This window comes from Phyllopteryx taeniolatus, chromosome 1 (genome assembly GCF_024500385.1).
Source record: "Phyllopteryx taeniolatus isolate TA_2022b chromosome 1, UOR_Ptae_1.2, whole genome shotgun sequence".
NCBI lineage: Eukaryota > Metazoa > Chordata > Actinopteri > Syngnathiformes > Syngnathidae > Phyllopteryx > Phyllopteryx taeniolatus.
The window spans coordinates 655,401-675,151 of record NC_084502.1 but is presented as its reverse complement, the minus strand read 5'-3'; the positions used below and the strand labels follow the sequence as shown (position 1 = coordinate 675,151).

At 49.3% G+C, this 19,751-nt stretch overlaps 1 protein-coding gene across 7 annotated transcripts in view; it reads left to right on the top strand.

The window, feature by feature from the left end:
- LOC133479524 (IQ motif and SEC7 domain-containing protein 1-like) overlaps positions 1 to 19,751 on the top strand; it is a 78,317-nt gene that overhangs the window by 53,641 nt on the left and 4,925 nt on the right. For all 7 annotated transcript variants that reach the window (XM_061776923.1, XM_061776765.1, XM_061776840.1 and 4 more), the window contains 15 exons: positions 6,003 to 6,120; positions 11,472 to 11,639; positions 11,715 to 11,888; positions 11,971 to 12,066; positions 13,204 to 13,763; positions 13,957 to 14,808; positions 15,600 to 15,758; positions 15,838 to 15,960; positions 16,026 to 16,192; positions 16,510 to 16,649; positions 16,726 to 16,851; positions 17,320 to 17,419; positions 17,870 to 18,031; positions 18,417 to 18,623; positions 19,437 to 19,486. In XM_061776923.1, the coding sequence (XP_061632907.1) occupies positions 6,003 to 6,120; positions 11,472 to 11,639; positions 11,715 to 11,888; positions 11,971 to 12,066; positions 13,204 to 13,763; positions 13,957 to 14,808; positions 15,600 to 15,758; positions 15,838 to 15,960; positions 16,026 to 16,192; positions 16,510 to 16,649; positions 16,726 to 16,851; positions 17,320 to 17,419; positions 17,870 to 18,031; positions 18,417 to 18,623; positions 19,437 to 19,486 (3,202 nt within the window). The remainder of the gene's footprint in view (positions 1 to 6,002; positions 6,121 to 11,471; positions 11,640 to 11,714; positions 11,889 to 11,970; positions 12,067 to 13,203; positions 13,764 to 13,956; positions 14,809 to 15,599; positions 15,759 to 15,837; positions 15,961 to 16,025; positions 16,193 to 16,509; positions 16,650 to 16,725; positions 16,852 to 17,319; positions 17,420 to 17,869; positions 18,032 to 18,416; positions 18,624 to 19,436; positions 19,487 to 19,751) is intronic.

Below are 19,751 nucleotides of genomic sequence, written 5' to 3'. Positions count from 1 at the left end.
ACACTGACCTTAACTGAGGCAAGGGAGGCCTGCAGTTCTTTACAAGTTGTCCTGAGTTGAGTGAAAATTAACCCAAAGTTGTGATTAGCCACAATTAATTTGTGATTTAACAAAGGGGGGTAATTACTTTTTCACACAGGGCCAGGTAACGAATACTTTGTTTTTTCCTTATTAAATGAAATCCCCATTTAGATAACAGCATTTTAAATTCACTTGTGTTATATTTGTCTGATATTTACATTTGTTTGGCTATCTTAAAGTGGGGAAACTATGCAAAATTATTAGAATTTGAAAAGGGGGGGCAATACCTTTTCCCGACACTGTAGTTCCGTGAAGAAAAGTTAGGATTTATGTGGTTGGGGATCGGTAACATTAGCTAACGTTCGCATGCTGCTAGTTTTCTTGAGTGCAGCGAGTTGATCCAATGAAACTCGTGTTTCATGCATACAAGCAGCGCGTAGAGCTGGTCTGTGAACTAAAAACCGGTCCCAAATCCCCAAGAAGAGCTGCCGTGCGATCCCGTCCCTGTGGATCTGTGAGGATGATGTGCAGGGTGGAAAAAAATGAGAGAAAGCTGGAGGACGGGGACGGTGGGCGTTCATGAAGACACTCGAGTCACGCCGCCTGTTTGGGAAGCGCCGCTGAAGCCGTTGAGTCAGCAGTGAGCCTGTTGCCTAGCAACCACCATGTGGATTCCAACCCCGATCCCAGCTGGGGCTTTTCTTGGATGGACTCGACTCAGGGTGCTTTGGATGCTACAAACAAGCATGATTAGTCGACAGAATTGGAATATTAAGTATTCTATTATAGACTCCAAACTGTTTGTGATGTTTTGTGGAACACATGTACGTTAGGTTGGTCAAAGATGCTAAAATTGTCCGATGTTTATGGAAACATGTACATTAGGTTGATCAGTGCCACTTTTTGGGACAGACTCAAGTTGCCAGAGTGGCGTGGGTACAAAAAAACAGGCATGATTAATCGATTGCTGATATTTTAATCAAGGAATATTTATTTGTGTGAACGTGGTTCTTAATGAACGAAGCAATGGAGGCAAAATAGAGTGCACATACGATCCTGGCATCCAAACAGGAGTTATTAATAATAATAATAGTAATGTATTACACTTATTACGCTTGTGTTTTCACTCAAAGACGCTTCACAATTTCATGGATGGATGGATTCATTGAGTCCTCAGTGATAAGCTCCATGTGTAGCCACAGCTGCCCTGCAGGGGGCAGTCTGACTGAAGCGTGGCTGCCATTCTGTGCCTACGGCCCCTCCACCACATCCGTTCGTAGGCAATGCAGATTGGGTGTCTTGCTCTGGGTTATGAACATTCAGAGAGCGATTATCCCATCCCGTCCAGTTTTTTTTGGGAACTGTGTGGCCAGTTAAAGATGAGTGACACGTCCTCCGTGATGGCCAGTTGGCTTAAGCTGTTTGACTGACAGCGCTACTTGAATGTTTTGCTGTTGTGCATCAACTGGAGACTTAAATCCTCCGCCATAACGTCTCCACCCAGGAAGGACCCCCAGGAGCCGCTTAGCGCCGCCGTTAAGCGCCGTCTTCAATCACATTCTGATTTCTGTCATCACCTTTAAGTTACCTTTTCATCATTTTGAAAGTTTCACTTTCAGCTTCAGTTTCACCTGCTGACAGAAGAATCTGGAATGTCCATCATGCCCCTTTACCCATGTTGGTACCATCATCCTTATGTCAAGTTGACACAATCATGCCAGTTAGAACCAGCATATGAAGTTATGTTGGAACATCATGTCTACTGTATTCCATTTACTCAAGCTGGTACCGTCATGCCGTCATGGTGGTACGAATGTGCCCATTTGGTCAATTAGATAGCACCGTGCCCTTTTAGTCATGTTTGGTGACATCATGCCCATTTAGTCATGGCGGTGGAATCTTGCTCTCAAGTCACAGTGGTACAGTCGGGCCCTTCTAGTCATCACCATCAATTTACAAGATGAAAAACAGCTGTGTCGCTGCCCCCTCAGTCCACTTTTGCTTTCCGTCCACGCCGCTTGGAATGATGCGGCAAAATGCTAACGACGCTTGGCTATGTGTGTGCGGGCACAACAGAGGATTGTGGGTGGATGATGGAGGATTGTTACGTCAGATCCCAGATACACGATGACCAGTTTTACTGCAGCGTGGGGAGAACTCTCTGTGTGTATATGTGTGTGTTTTGTGTTCTGCAGTATTTTGTGAGCTTCAAACACCCCCACAAAGCAGGTGCTCAGTGTGTGTGTGTCTGTGTGTGCTTGTGTGCGTTAGCTGAGCAGGATGGCGACAAAGGAGAAAGACATTCAAAGTAGAGTAGTACGTCATTACAGACAAAATGACCAACCTGTTGTGTTTGTTTTCATGTGTTGTCACGTGCGCTTCCTGATTGGTGGAAGGATCTAAGATGTTGAATGTGTTGGGCGCTATCATCATGCCCATTTAGTCACAGTGGCACCATTGTGCCAATTTAGTCAAGTTGGTTCCACCCTGTCTATTTAGTTGCTTTGGTACCATCGCATCCATTAGTGACATTGGTGCAATGATGCCGTTTTATTCATGTTGGCGCAGTCATGGCTATTTAGTCCCACTGGTACCATCATGCCCATTTAGTCAAGTTGGAAGCAGCAAGTTGGTATAGTCATGTCCTTTTAGACAGGGTGGTATCATCAAAGGTATTTAGTCACGTTTGGATCCTCTTGCCCATTTAGTCACTTTTGTACCATCATACCCGTTCAGTGACGTTGGTACTATCATGCCCATTTCATCAAGTTGGAACCAGCATGCTTGTTTAGTTATGTTGGCGCAATCATGCCCATTCAGTCAAGTTGGTACCATGATGTCAATTTAGTCAATTCATGCCCTTTTAGTAATGTTGGTACAATCATTTAGCCACATTGGTGCAATCATGCTCCTTTAGCCACGTTGATACAAACATGTCTGTTTAGTCACGTCTGTACGATCATGTGTCAGACAGTCCCAGTTGGTGGAAGACGACGAGTTGCCGAGTTGCCTAGCCATCTCAAAGTCGTGCCGCCTCGCGTATCGGACTGTTTTGATGCTTCGTGGAGGATGGGCCTCCTAGCTGGTGGAGGATGACTGAAGATGTTGAACGTGGTGGGCGGTGCTTGCCTACTGAGCAGTTGAAATCTCATCACTTTGTGTCATCACAAAATACTTTTGTCTCTGAGAATCACACGCTTGCCCAAGGCAAGACGCTTGTGTATGCGTTTGTGTGCGGGTGGAAAGCAGAGATTTTAGCTCACTAAATTGTCTTTTATCGTGTTACGCTTCGGGATGACTACATTGTCCTGGAGACTTCCAACAACTTGTAGTCTATGTTTGGTCAGTTGAAGACTAAATTGTCTTTGAAGTTTACAAACTATGTCTATAGTCATAGCCTTTTTAAGAAAAGGCATTCGTTAGGTCATTGTCTCCTTGCTTTCAACGATCCGTATCCTTTCCTTCACATCCCGACTCCCGCTGCTTCTTCTCTGCACACCTAATTCCACACCTCCTTCTTTGTCTCCGCCTCTTTCACGCTTCCAGAACTCAGCAGCCAATGATGCGGCGGCAGGTGGGGGCCTGGCAACGGTCCCGCCCGCAACAGACGACAGGGAGGATTTATTTATAGCACAGAGCAAAGAGCTGCTTGGTCAAATGTAAAACAAAGCGTGGAGAAAACAAAGTCTGATTTTCGTTCTAATCACAAGCGTAATAGTAACAACAATAATGATGAAGATACATCGTTTTTTAGATTATGTGGGTGAGCGTGGGTGTGTGGTTGTATTCATGATGACCTAGCACCAACTACCAGATCCTTCTTGAGACCGGTAGATCATCTTGAGCCGTAGAAGCTGTAAAACCTTGTTAATGCCCACATTTACAACCCTGTAGTGAACAACCAGAACCTCCTTGATCATCACTAGAACCTGCTGTACAACATGTAGATCTGTAGAACCTCTAGAACCCTTTTAATGCCCACTTTCACAACCTTGGAGTGGACTACCGGAACCTCTCTGATCAACACTAGAATTAGTTGTAGAACATCTAGAACTATGGAACCTTTAGGACCTTCTTAATGCCTACATTTAGAACCTTGTATTGGACTACCGGAACCTCCTCGATCAACACTAAAACCAGCTGTAGAACATCTAGACCCATAGAACCGATATGACTTTCTTAATGCTTACATTTACAACCAATGATGGACTACCTCCTTCATCACTACTAGAACCTGCTGTAAAAGACCTTGTCCAGTAGTGCCTCTAGAACCTTCTGTTCACCTTCACAACCTTGTAGTAGACTACCAGCATCTCCTCAATCACCACTAGAACCTGCTGTAGAAAATCTAGCCCTATAGAACCTCTAGAACCTTCTTAATGCCCACTTTCACAACCTTGTAGTGGACTACTGGAAGCTTTGATCACCACTAGAACCTGCTGTAGAACCCCTAGGCCTATAGAACTTCTAGAAACTTATTAATGCCTACATTCACAATCTTGTAGTGGACTACCAGAACCTTCTTGATCACCACGAGAACCTGCCATACAATTGGTCATTAGAAGTTTGAAGACGATCAGGAACTTTATGGCGAGCCAGAGAAGGCTTGAGAGGATGGGGGTGATGTGATGCCAGGCCTTTGAATGGGTGAGACTCTGGCAGCAGAGTTCCGGACATAACGGAGCCTATCCAGGAACTTGCTAAGCCCCCCGTGCAGGACTTTTTGTCAAGCGATTCCCGAAGCTCGAGGTCATAGAGGCAGGAAAGGAGAACTTTATCTGCTACCCGACAGCTGAAGTCAGGGAAACTTGCTTATTACCTTATTAACACTCAAGCACAGGAATGCGTGGGCACAGACTCTTGTTGTGGATCCTCCTCCTTTATTGCTTCAATGCAACATGTTGAACTCACACATTGTTAGCCTAGCACTACTTCCACCCTCACACACCCTTGCAGTGCACACACACAACAACAGTTTATCGTAAGAGCGCAGAAGGGAGGAGGGCTTCTGTGGACCATCTGCAGGGAGGGAAAGAGGAAGAAGACCTCCGGGTCCGATGCCATTTGGTTTGCTTGCGCGCGTGCGCACACACGCACACACACACACGCACACACACACATACTGTGCTCACAAAGTGGTGGCTCACTGACACACATTTGCCAGAGTCCCCGTTGTGTCGGAATGTAGAGCGTGGCGAGCCCACCGGGCACACGAGTAGGGGGCTCGCTGGTATGTTTATTGATATGTATAACTTCATGCATAATATGCATAATACTTCAAAGAACCTAATTTACAAGATTTTTGTAAAATTCCTTGTGTGCTTTTGACATATTTGCTAAATAAAGAGGATTCTGATTCTAAAAAACAATTAGGATTCTTCAACAAATCAAGCATATGTTTTTAGAGTGTAAACAATGTTGTCGAAGAACCCAACATACGTGTTTGGATAGACATCAAAGACTAGTTTTCAAACGGAGATGTCAAACACAATGTATCGTCTTCTGTGAACTTAGTATACCTGTTTTTATTAACATCAAAACAATGGACCGATGTACGTGTTTTTGTTAACATCAAAGACAATTTACATTCTTCTAGTCTAGTGTACAACAATGTGGTCTTCCACGATATCCGTTAATTACACATTTGCTGTGTGTCATATTGTTGGCATTGTCGACATATTATGTACGCTTGTGTCACACTGTAAAGAAACACACTGTCTGTGAGGTCATGTGAAAGACACAAGGACATCTCCTACTCACACACGCACAGTGCAGACACCCACACACTGTTCAGCATTAGTCAACGTGTGCGTGTGTGTGCATGTGCGTGTTTGTGTGTGAGTGAGCTTGGCAGCGCCCACGTTTGCTTCTCTTGCATCTTCACGGGCGTCTTTGATGATAATGATGACGATAAGGACAAGCTAACGATGGCATCTCTTGAGCTGCTAGCGTTGCGTTAACCGCGCCTCTTTTGTCCTCAGCGTGGAAGGTGAGCCGCGGTGTACGGAGGCGCTCCCTTTTCCAGATTCATTGTTCGGCCACCCTTACGCCTCCAGCACCAGCACCTCCAGTGGGCCCCTGGGAGCCTCCCACACACAGGTAGTACCCACACACACACACCAATTAGCAACACGCTGATTTACAGTATCTTGGCTCCATTTGTCCACCTGTACTTCTTCATAATGAAACTAACTCCTTGAGCCGTCACCTTATCATGGTGGAATGGTTTGTCCCAATGATCCTAGGAGCTAGGTTGTCTGGGGCTTTACGCCCCTGGCAGGGTCACCCATGACAAACAGGTGAGGGACCAGACAAAGCACGACTCAGAGGACTCCTATGATGGATAAAAACACTGGAAAACGTTTTCCCTTGCCCAGACGCGGGTCACCGGGGCCCCCCTCTGGAGCCAGGTCTGGAGGTGGGGCTCGAAGGCAAGCGCCCGGTGGCCGGGCCTGCACCACAGCCCGAAAGGGTAACGTGGGTCCTCCTTCCCATGGGCTCACCACCTGTTGGAGGGGCCATAGGGGTCGGGTGTGAGCTGTGCGGTGACCGAAGACAGGGACCTTGGCGGTCCGATCCCCAGCTACAAAAGCTGGCTCTAGGGACGTGGACCGTCACCTCCCTGGCAGGGAAGGAGCCCGAGCTGATGTGTGAGGTCGAGAATTTCCGACTAGATATTGTCGGGCTCGTCTCTACAGACAGCTTGGGCTTTGGTAGCAGTTCCACTCTGGAGTTGCCCATGGTGAGAGGCGCTGACCAGGTGTGGGTATACTTATTGCCCCCGGCTCGGCGCCTGCACGTTGGGGTTCACCCCGGTGGACGAGAAGATAGCCTCCCTCCGCCTTCAGGTAGGGGGTGTGTCCTGACTGTTGTTTGTGCCTATGCACCAAACAGCAGTTCAGAGTACCCACCCTTTTTGGAGTCCTTGGAGGGGGTGCTGGAGAGCGCTCTCACTGGGGACTCCATTGTTCTCCTGGGGGACTTCAATGCTCACATGGGCAATGACAGTGAGACCTGGAAGGGCGTGATTGGGAGGGATGGGCCCCACGATCAGAACCCGAGCGGTGTTCTGCTATTGGACTTCTGTGATCATCACGGATTGTCCATAACGAACACCATGTTCAAGCATAAGGGTGTCCACACATGCACTTGGCACCAGGTGTCCTGATGATCGACTGTCCTAGGTGTCCTGATGATCGACTTTGTGGTCATGTCATTGGACTTATAGCCACATGTGTTGGACACTCTGGTGAAGAGAGGGACGGAGCTCTCAACTGATCACCACCTGGAGGTGTCTTGGCTCCGATGGTGGGGGAAAGATGCCGGTCCAACCTGGCAGGCCCAAACGTATTGTGAGGGTCTCCTGGGAACGTCTGTCAGAAACCCCTGTCAGAAGGAGTTTCAACTCCCACCTCCAGCAGAACTTCACCCACGTCCCGGGGGAGGCGATTGACATTGAGTCAGAGTGGACCATGTTCCGCACCTCCATTGACAAGGCGACGACCGGAGCTGTGGCCGTAAGGTGGTCGGTGCATGTTGTGGCAGCAATCCCCAAACCCGCTGGTGGACACCAGCGGTGAGAGATGCCGTCAAGCTGAAGGACTCCCATCAGGCCTTTTTGGCTTGTGGGACTACTGAGGCAGCTGGTGGGTGCCGGCTGGCCAAGCGGAATGCAGCCTTGGTGGGCGCATGGTAGGAGTTTGGTGAGGCCATGGAGAAAGACTTGCGGACGCCTTTGAGAAAATTACAGTCTACCATCCGGCATCTCAGGAGGGGGAAGCAGTGCACCATCAACACTGCATAGTGGAGATGGGGCGCTGCTGACCTCGATGTTGTGAGTTGGTGGGGAGAATACTTCAAAGACCTCCTCAATTCCACCGACACACCTCCCATGAGGAAGCAGAGTCTGGGGTCTCTGAGGCGTGCTCTCCTATCTCCGGGGTTGAGGTCGCAGAGGTGGCAAAAAAGCTCCTCTGTGGCAAGGCCCCGGGGGAGGATGAGATTCGCCCGGAGTTCCCAAAGGCTCTGAATGTTGTGGGCCTGTCCTGGTTGACACTGAAACATCACATGGACATCGGGGACACTGCCTCTGGATTGGCAGACTGGGGTGGTGGTCCCCCTTTTTAAGAAGGCGGACCACAGGGGAGTCCTGTGGAGGGTGCTTCGGGAGTATGGGGTACAGAACCCCCTGATACGGGCTGTTCGGTCCCTGTACGACCGGAGTCAGAGTTTGGTCCGCATATCCGGCAGTAAGTCGGACTCGTTCCCGGTGAGGGTTGGACTCCGCCAAGGCTGCCCTTTGTCGCCGATTCTGTTCATAACTTTTATGGACAGAATTTCTAGGCGCAGCCGAGGCGTAGAGGGGGTCCGGTTTGGTGGCCTCAGTATTGCATCTCTGCTTTTTGCTGATGATGTGGTTCTGTTGGCGTCATCAAGCCGTGAGCTCCAACTCTCACTGGAGCAGTTTGCAGCCGAGTATGAAGCGGCTGGGATGAGAATCATCACCTCCAAATCTGAGACCATGGTCCTCAGCCGGAAAAGGGTGGCATGCCCTCTCTAGGTCGGGGATGAGATCCTGGCCCAAGTGGAGGACTTCAAGTATCTTGGGGTCGTGTTCACGAGTAAGGGAAGAATGGAACGAGAGATCGACAGGCGGATCGGTGCAGCGTCTGCAGTGATGCGGACTTTGTATCGGTCCGTTGTGGTAAAGAAGGAGCTAAGCCGAAAGGCGAAGCTCTCAATTTACCGGTCGATCTACGTTCCTACCCTCACCTATGGTCATGAGATGTGGGTCGTGACCGAAAGAACAAGATCCCGGATACAAGTGGCCGAAATGAGTTTCCTCCGCAGGGTGTCCGGGCTCTCCCTTAGAGATAGGGTGAGGAGCTCGGTCATCCGGGAGGAACTCAGAGAAGAGCCGCTGCTCCTCCGCATTGAGAGGAGCCAGATGAGGTGGCTGGGGCATCTGATTCAGATGCCTCCCGGACGCCTCCCTGGTGAGGTGTTCCGGGCACGTCCCACCGGGAGGAGACACCGGGGACGACCCAGGACACGCTGGAGAGACTACGTCCTTCGGCTGGCCTGGGAACGCCTCGGGATCCCCCCGTAAGAGCTGGATGAAGTGGCTGGGGAGAGGGAAGTCTGGGCGTCCCTGCTAAAGCTACTGCCCCCGCGACCCGACCCGGATAAGCGGTAGAAAATGGATGGATGGATGGATGGACCAAAGGGTGTGTTCCAACTAAAGGGGGATCACAAACCTCAGTCTCCCTGGTAAGGTATATTCAGGGGTGCTGGAGAGGAGGGTCCGTTGGGAATTCAAATCTCATATTCAGGAGGAGCAGTGTGGTTTTCGTCCTGGCCGTGGACCAGCTCTGCACCCTCGGCAGGGTTCTCGAGGGTGCATGGGAGTTCGCCCAACTAGTCTATTTGTGTTTTGTGGACTTGGAGAAGGCGTTCAACCGTGTCCCTCGGGGGGTCCTGTGGGAACCCCCTGATACAGGTTGTTCGCTGCCTGTACGACCACTGTCAGAGTTTGGTCCGCATTGCTGGCAGTAAGTTAGATTTTATTTCGGTGAGGGTTGGACTCCGCCAAGGCTGCCTTTTGTCACTGATTCTGTTCATAACTTTTATGGACAGAATTTCTAGGCGCAGTCAAGGCGTAGAGGGGGTCCGGTTTGGTTGCTTCGGAATTGCATCGCTTTTTCTAGATGATGTGGTTCTGTTGGCATCATCAAGCCGTGATCTCTAGCTCTCAGTAGAGAAGTTCCCAAACGAGTGTGAAGCAGTTGTGATTAATATCAGCACCTCCAAATCTGAGACCATGGTCCTCAGTCGCAAAACGGTGGAGTGCCCACTCCAGTTTGGGAATGAGATCCTGCCCCAAGTGGAGAATATCTCGGGGTCTTGTTCACAAGTGAGGGAAGAATGGAACGGCAGATCCACAGGCGGATCGGTGCAGCGTCTGCAGTGATGCGGACTTTGTATCGGTCCGTTGTGGTAGAGAAGGAGCGAAGCCGAAAAGGTGATGCTCTCAATTTACCGGTGGATCTATGTTCCTACCCTCACCTATGGTGCCGAGCTGTGGGTGGTGACTGAAAGAACAAGATCCGGCTGAAATGAGTTTCCTCCGCATGGTGTCCAGGCTCTCCCTTAGAGATAGGGTGAGAAGCTCAGTCATCCAGGAGGGGCTCAGAGTAGAGCCGCTACTCGTCCAGATTGAGAGGAGCCAGATGAGGTGGCTGGGGCATCTGATTAGGATGCCTCCCGGACGTCTCCCTGGTGAGGTGTTCCAGCCACGTCCCACAGGGAGGAGACCCTGGGAACGACACAGGACACACGAGAAAGACTATATCTCCCGGCTTGTCTGGGAACGCCTCGGGATCTCCCCTTAAGAGCTGCATGAAGTGGCCCGGGAAAGGGAAGTCAGGGCGTCCCTGCTAAAGCTACTGCCCCCGCGACCCGACCTCGGATAAGCAGAAGGCTTATGGCAAGCTAAGTTTTTAGCTTGGAAGCTAATCAGGCAGGTGTTTACTCGGACGCTGTTAGCTAGGAATATTGTCTTATCAGGAAGTTATTACCTCATGAGCTAAGTGGAACCTCAATTTAACGGACCCCAATTTAATGGTTATCAAATATAACGAACAGAAAATAGTGTCCAAAAATAGTGTCCAGTTGTCACACAAACCATCATTGACAAAGTCTGTTAATTCCAGAACTGGCCGTTGTTGTCCCAGATATTTCGTATGAAGACTAGATCCGGCTAATAGAGGTGTCTACATGTCCATGCCATGTTGGCAGGGGTGACGTTCCATCAAAGCTTAGCTTAGCGTCAACGTAGGCATGCAGCTCACGTATCTAGCTCTTCACAGCTGTGGCTGTTGTTTACACGACCAGCGTTCGACCACATCACGTACACATTTCTGGAACATTTACCCCCCACCCCCACCCATGCATCAGCGAGGTAAGTTTGGATAAACTAGAAAAATTTTCATCTATTTTTAAGCTTATTTATATTTAGTTTATTTGTACTGTACTGGGTGTTTTCGGCCACGAAAAAAAGGTCTATTTGTATAGATAGCCCTTTATCACAAAAGAGTCTCCCCCCCCATTAGTCTGTTAACTCGAGGTTACACTCTACACAGGTGTTTACGATGAAGTTTTAGCTAGGCATATAATTTATCAGGTCACTGATGGTGTAGTGGTACAGTCGCCTGACTTTGGTGCGGGCAGCGTGGGTTCAGTTCTCACTCAGTGTGAATGTGAGTGCGAACTGTCGTCCGTGTCTTTATGTGCCCTGCGGCTGACTGGCGACCAGTTCAGGGTGTAGTTCGCCTTTCGCCTGAAGTCAGGCCCGTGACCCTAACTAGGATAAGCGGTGTTGAAAATGGATGGATGGATGGATAATTTATCAGGAAGGTGTCAAGGCTAACCGAGCAGCTGTTGTTAAACAGGACAGCTCGCCCGTCTCTACGCCCAGCGCGGCGAGCTTGGCGTGGGCACAGCGGAGTCGCCAGCAGCCTGCCAGCCTGGCACTACGCAAGCAAGAGGAGGAGGAGAGCAAACGCTGCAAAGCCCTTTCTGACAGCTATGAGCTCTCCACGGACCTCCAGGACAAGAAGGTGACACACCCACTCGGGACCATTTATGAGTCCAATCCGTATGAAAGGCTTCTGATTGGCCGCTCTTTCGCTCAGGTGGAGATGCTGGAGAGGAAGTACGGCGGCCAGTTTGTGTCTCGGCGGGCGGCCAAGACCATTCAGACGGCATTCCGGCAGTACCGCATGAACAAGAACTTCCAGAGACTCCGCAGTTCGGCCTCGGAGAGCCGGATGACACGTCGCATCATTTTGTCCAACATGAGGATGCAGGTACACACACACACATATGCACAAACACACACAAATGTGAGCAAACATACACATTCCGTCATCCTGCTGCTGTGTGTACCAGTACTCCTTTGATGAGCGTCAGCCGCAGGGTCAAGGCTATTCAGGTCCGCAGGGGTCCGAAGACACAGCAGAGATTGACGACTCTTTCTCCAAGCAGGTACAAACTGTTAGCTTGTTAGCATTTAAAGGTCCCCTCCCATCGCGTTTTTTAAAGTTATTTTTCATAATCTTTGACGTCCTTTTATCGTGTTTGCAAGATCATTTGGGTTGAAAATACCCAGAGATCCCTTTTTCAAGCTATTCTAGTTGGTCTTTGGATTTCTAATTAATATGCAATATGTAAAAAAGCTTTGCTCTGATTGGATGATTTCTATTCACAATTGAAGTATGGAATACAGCTTCACTCTGATTGACTGTTGGCGAACGGCGATATCTCGGTGGCCGGGCCAGGCATTCGTAGTGACCGAGCATTTATTTCATTCGATGTGGGGATAGTTGTCCTATCATTTTGCAACAGAATTCACCAAGCGTTGGATTGTTGGCCCATTACTCACAAGTCACAACACCACAGAGGAAGGGACGTGTCACATGGGTGAAGTAAAATAGGAGGATATTTCGAGAAGCGGGTCTCATTCAATCACTACAACATCACCGGCTCACGGCGCGGCATTCATCTGTGGCGTAAATTTTGGCGACATTGACCCCAGTTATTCAACATTATAAATATGGTTAAGTACCTTTTTAAAACACATTACTGATGTGCCATAGTTCTTTTTGTAATTGGCTTGCTATCTTGTTACATGTTAGCGTACAAGTGCTAGCATGTTAGTGTTTTATCAATTCTCATTTGAAATAGCACAGGAAAACACGTCGAATTTATCAAGAATTCATCTAGCTCCCTTACTGCATTTTATAGTCATTTGGTGTCTTGCTAGCATGTTAGCATACCTTCTGCTAGCATGTTAGCATTTTGACAATTCTCATCTGAAATAGTACTCGATTCCCACACAAGATGTAGAATCCTTATCAAGCTGCATTTGCGCTTTTTGTAGACAGGTTGGTATCTCGCTAAATGTTAGCAGATCAACTGCTACCATACTAGCATTTTATCAATTCTCATTTGAAACGGGGCTAATTGATCTGACTTAGGGCCTATTTTTTAGAGAATAGATTGCTATCTGCTGTGTTAGCATACAAAGTTTTAGCAAGTAAGCACTTATGTTAGCATACAAATACAGTTGGCAATGTTGACTGTGTGTGTGCCTGTTTGTGTATGTACCTGCACGCATGTCAGGTCAAGTCACTGGCAGATTCAATGGACGACTCGCTCACCTGTCAATCAGGTCGAGAGGACTCCCAGGAGGCGGGAGGAGAAGGAGAGGAGGAAGAGGAGGGTGACGAGGAGGAAGAAGAAGAGGACGAGGAAGAGGAGGAAGACTACAGGGAGGGCTGCTGGGGTGGGACCTCCACCTCCTCCCGCCGTGTGGTGGGCCAGGTGGGTCGAGTCGGGCGGGGGGCCTCCGGCGCCACCATGCACGAGGACAGCACGGCCACCTCCTTCAGTGACGTCACCCTCTACATGGACGAAGGCTGCCTCCCGGCCTCGCCCATCTCCCGCCCGCCTTCCTCGCCCCTGTCTTGCCCTGCCTCCAGCTCCGACACAGAGTACTGGGGAGGCACTAGCGGAAGGGAGGACAGCCGAGAAACAGAACGCGGCGGCAACGCCAGCCGGAGGAGCAGCACCCCTTGCACAGAATGTCGGGGGGAGTACCGAGGGAGGGCCGCCACAGGAGGACACTTGCCTGTCTTGACCATAGAACCGCCCAGTGACAGCTCGGTCGACATGAGTGACAGGTCAGTCGAGAGACACAATCGAAGAAGGTTGAAAGGAGTGAGGCGCAGAAAGTAAATGTAGGGAGTAAAAGTAAAAAAATGAATCCACAAGTACAGTACATAGACCTGAAAAAAGCTACTATCTAGTGCAGTAATGAAGTATTTGTACCACTGACTTCAAATCTTAAATCCTATGAACTGTGGTCATCTTAAGGTCCGAGCGCGGCTCCATCGGGCGTTTGGTCTACGAGCAGGAGCCGCCCGGGGTGGAGCGAGCAGCAGGAGAAGAAAGTGGAGGCGGAAATGGTGAAAGCGCAGAGGAAGACCACGGAGGTGGCGGGGCAGCAAGTAGCGAGGCCGACTCACCGCAGGGAACCATCAAACACAAACCAAACGGCCGCTCGGTGGTGATGGCGCAGGGACAGACTCGTAGTTGCGCCCCCTTGCCCATGCCCTCGGCTCGCGCCCTGCCATCCCACATGCTGCCGCACCCACTCCAGCACACACACCCTCACCCGTCGCCCGTCCCCCATCTGCCCACCGTCTTGCACCACCACCCGCAGTACAACCACATGGCGTACGTGCACCACGGCGGGGCCGCGTATGTGCCGCACTTTGCCCAGCACCATTACCACCACCTGCACCACCATCACCACCTCCCTTACCCCTGTCTGGAACCCACTTCTTCGCCGCTGCCCTTGCCCATTCCACCACTCTCCCCGATGCCACCGCCGCTCACACCCTCGCCGCTGTCGTCTTCCGCGGACGCTAATCAGCACCTGCACCACCTGCCGCACCTGCACCATCCGCTGCACCACCACCTGCTGTGCTCGGATGGCGACAACGAGAGCGTCAACTCCACGACCACCAACTCCAACGACGACACCACCGTCAACAACGGCAGCTCGGGCTCATCGTCACGCGACAGTCTGCGCGAGCCCACAGCGGCGGCGCACGGCAAGCAGACGTATCAGCGCGAGAGCCGCCACAGCTGGGACTCGCCCGCCTTCAATAACGACGTGGTCCAGCGGCGCCACTACCGAATCGGACTCAACCTCTTCAACAAGTGAGGAGATAGAAAGCGTGTGCGTTAGAGCCTTTAAAGACTCCATCGTCTTGGATGTTTACGAATGTATGATATTTTCAATGAAGACTACAATGTATTTGGTGTTAACGAAATCATGTACATTGGGTTCTTTGAAAACTAAATTGGCTTTGATGTTTTCAGATACCCATGCATTAGGGTCTTTCAAGAATACATTTTCTTTGATGTTTACGAAAATCACAAGCACATTAGGTTAATTGAAAGACTAAATTGTCTTTGGATTGATTGCCTTTGGTTTATTAGGGTCTTGGAAGACTAAATTGTCTTTGATGGTTATGAAAACATGCATTAGGGTTTATGAAAACATAAGTATGTTAGGTACATTGAAGACTGAATTGCCTTTGGTGTAACAAAAAACACGTCCGTTAGGTTCTTTGAAGACTAGTTTTTGTAATGATTACGAAAACACGACACAAGGTTCAATGAAGACTAAATTGTCAAAGATGTTTCCAAAAACACCTATATTAGATTTGTTGAAGGTTAAATATTTGTTGTTGATGAAAATATACTTTGGTTTCTTTGAAAGCGAAAATACTTTTTAATGATTACCAAAGCACAAGTATGTTGGATTTAATGAAGACTAAATTGTCTCTGATGTTTCCTAAAACTTGTGTTTTGGTTCGTTGAGTCTCCAATTCTCTTGTCTTGCTTTTTCTTTGGCAGAGGGCCCCGCCCGCTGTGCAATATATTCGAAAAGGACAAGGAGGCTTGGCAGGATCACAGTCCTGACAGTTATTTGTTGTGGTTGTCAGGAAGCCGGAGAAGGGAATCCAGTACCTGATCGAGAGGGGCTTTGTTTCGGACACACCGGTGGGCATCGCAAGGTTCATCCTGGAGAGGAAAGGTTTGAGCCGGCAGATGATTGGCGAGTTCCTGGGCAGCCGTCAGCAGTTCAACAAGGATGTGCTAGAGTGAGAACTGCGTTTTCCCACCACTCTTGTCAGCATGACGTGGTCCACTGATTAGCTCCTGTGCGTTTCTTGTGTTCAGCTGCGTCCTGGACGAGATGGACTTCTCTGGGATGGACCTGGATGATGCACTAAGAAAATTCCAAGCTCAGATCAAAGTTCAGGGTGAAGCTCAGCGGGTGGAGCGGCTGGTGGAGGCTTTCAGGTAGGTTCGCGTCCTTCGATGGCTGGTGACAGAGTTCGGCTGACGGTTTTGCTCTCGTCCTGCAGTCAACGCTACTGTGTGTGCAACCCAGTGCTGATACGGCAGTTCCAAAATCCAGACACCATCTTTATCCTGGCCTTTGCCATCATTCTCCTCAACACGGACATGTACAGCCCCAACGTGAAGCCCGAGAGGAAGATGAAACTGGATGACTTCGTCAAGAACCTGCGAGGCCGGTGGCTCTTCATGTTGTCTTTTGTTGAACTTGTAGAGGCTACTGTCGCTACCACGGTCAAGCTAAATTGACTCTTTTGTCGTGTATTGACGACAATCAATCACACTCATATTCAGGCCATCACTGCACCGAAGTCAGGCGAGTCTACCACTACACCATTAGAGATTAAATTATCTTCCATGTTTGCAAAAATGCTAACTTTAGGTTCTTTGTGAAGTTTGTCTTAAAAAGTCCACAGATTTGAATTGGACCACCTCCACATGCTCTTCACTCACACTTCACTCAACCCCAAGCCAATTCCTTTTTATTTCTAGGTGTGGACAACGGTCAGGACATTCCTAGAGACCTTCTGGTCTCCATTTATGGAAGGATCCAGAAGTGGGAGCTGAGGACCAATGATGACCACGTGTCTCAGGTGCAGGCGGTTGAGAGGATGGTGGTCGGCAAGAAGCCGGTAAGAGCCTCTCGACTTCTGCGTTGGCCTCAATCAGCCGTCTGCTCTTACTGAATGGTTGACGGATAATTCCCAGGTTCTGTCACTGCCTCACCGCCGGCTGGTGTGCTGCTGTCAGCTGTTCGAGGTTCCCGACCCAAACCGAGCTCAGAGGAGCGGCGTCCACCAAAGAGAGGTCTTCCTGTTCAACGACCTGCTGATGGTAAGAAACGAGGGGTGAAACGGTTTTTGAAATCCACCCAAACGGTTCGGTTCAACTGTTTCATGTGTTCCGTTTGTTTCGTAGGCACGCGCTCGCTTCTTTTTTTTTCTCATTCACTAATGTGACAAAGCAGTGAACAGTAGTGCTAATGCAAGCCAAGATGGTGGCACACGTTGCAGTGACGTGTAAGAGATCCGTTCGGAAATTCAATCTGGCGCCCTAACTCTACTCTGCGAGTGCGAGTCTTCAGCACATTCCAACAGCGCTCTAGAAGTGAACAAATAAACAAAGTTGACTTGAGAGTTTAGCATCTCAAAGCCACACAAGTCTCGAGTATACACGCGTACGTACTTGGAAACTGCTTTTAAATTGTGAAAAAAAAAAACCGAATGTCTCCTTTAACATTGATAATTGAACTTTAAGTCCTCTCTTTCCCTTCATCTTCCTCCTCCTCCTCTACCTTCACAGGTGACCAAGATCTTCCAAAAGAAGAAGGCCTCCGTGACGTATAGTTTCCGACAATCATTCCCGTTGGTGGACATGCAGGTGCACACCTTCCAGAACACTTGTAAGAACCTCTTCTTTTCTTTTTTCTTCATCTCTAACCTCAACTGTGCGCACTCAATACAAAGCACTTAATTAGGTACACCATGTAATGACATCCAATGTCAAATATTCTGCCTTAACCAAGAGAACAGTGCTCACTCTTCATAGACCCTTCGAGAGCTGCAGTATTTAACCCTCGTGTTGCGGGTCAAATTGAGACGTTTGGACGTTAAAGACAAACAGTAAACCCCCGTCTATCACCGGGGGATAGGGACCGAGCCCTTCCTCAACCATATTTAAGGCGTTCAATGTAGTTATGGAATACTATTTCAATCTGAGTTACATCAATGAAACTAATACAGTTTAAATATTTGACTAGGCCCCGGGCCACTTTGGACAAATAGGTTAAGAGCCCCTTCTTTAATGCACGTCGCAGCCGCCCACTGAGCTTGTGTCGTGTTGTGTCGTCCAGATTACCCTCACGGCATCAGGTTGACATCGGCCAACCCCGGGGGCGAGAGGAAGGTCTTGATCGTGTTCACGGCGCCGAGCCAGCAGGACCGCACTCGCTTCACCTCGGACCTGAGGGAGAGCGTGGCCGAGGTGCAGGACATGGAGAAGTACCGCGTGGAGTGTAAGTGGGCGACACGGCTTTGGGGCAACTGACTGGCCGAGAGATAGACCAGTTTTTTTTTTGGAGGGTCTACTCATTTTTTTGGGAGGGTCTACTCTAAATTGCCCGTAGGTGTGAATGTGAGTGCGAATGGTTGTTCGTTTATATGTGCCCTACGATTGGCTGGCAACCAGTTCAGGGTGTACCCCGCCTCCTGCCCGATGATAGCTGGGATAGGCTCCAGCACACCGCGACCCGCGTGAGGAGAAGCGGCTCAGAAAATGGATGGATGGATTGTTATTGTACTATTTACAATAATTCAATGAACCAATTATCTATTAATGTCAATGCTCAGCTGTTGGTTGTGGCACTTCGGGTAACCACAGTCCTCTCGCCTCACACGCAGCCGAACTAGAGAAGCAGAAAGGTGTGATGCGTCCCGCCGCGCTGATGGCGGGCGGGCCGGGCAGCACCGCCGGAGGGGCGGGGCCCGCGAAGAGCGAGGCTGTGAATGGCGCCCCGGGTCGGCCCAGCCTGGACGACACGTACGCATCGGTGGACGGACTCAAACGCACGGCGCTCAGCTCCTCGCTCAGAGACCTGTCCGACAGCGGTCAGCACAGCTTCCTCTTTGGGTCGAGATGTGAAAAATGGCTTTACACTGTGTCTCAAATTATTACGCGTAGAACATTACGTTCAAGACTTGACATTAACGCCTGCCAAATGCGCGTGAATTTCAGCAGTGGCAGGTAACACCGCCACTCCCGCGAGCCACTTTGTATTTCGATGGGTAAAAGGTTCCGTCATGAAAGGTTTCACCGGGCACCCGCCCCCCACCGCCAAGCCCGTGTTGATGACTGAATTTGGACTGGCAAAAATCTTATATTGAATAATTGTGGCAAGTGAAAATTGTGAGTGGCCGGTAACTGGGAAACCGTGAGCCATCGTGGCTGGTGAGCAAAAAAGTTCATGTCAAGCCCTGATTATGCTCAATCAAAATCAAGTATGTTGTTCCACTTTAATAAGCAAGTCCGAGTTCTTATGAATAGCAGGAAGAAAGAAGTATGAAAAGCGTGGACTCGTTCGTCCAATGCCTTGCCAGTGTTAGGGCCCCTATGGACAAAGAACGGACTGGTTGACAGTCAATGTCTGGGCACCAACTGCTCCTTCGGATGATCCAGATAGATGAAGTTCTTGATCAGTTATCATAGTTTTGATTTTAAAAAGTTATATATAAGACATTATTTATCGAACCGAATGGAATTTTAGATGATTCAATTGTATTCCATGTAAATTGCACTATTGAGGAAAATGCACCAAAACGGCATATGCCTAATAATTCGGAACACAGTGAAAGTCAACGACGTGATGCTGCTTCTCCCCCCGGTGGACACTTGATTGTTGCTTCATTCTGATTGGCCAACAGGGAAGCGAGGTCGTCGGAACAGCGTGGGTTCACTGGACAGCACGATGGAAGTAAGCATGATGTCAATTCATGTCGCGTGTGATCAGAGCAACTCGAGTATCACTGATAATCTATTTGTAATTTTTTGCATTGTATCTAGAAGCACAATGATGGCCTTTTTTTTTTTTTTAACCTTCTACTATGTTTGTTTTTTCGCGGGTGCGTTGTATGTCGGTACCATCAAGGGTCCCCTGTAATTTTTTACTGCCTCTTCGCGACCCATCTATTTATGGGACCGCGGCTCACTTTTGGGCCCCGACCCATCAGTTGAGAATC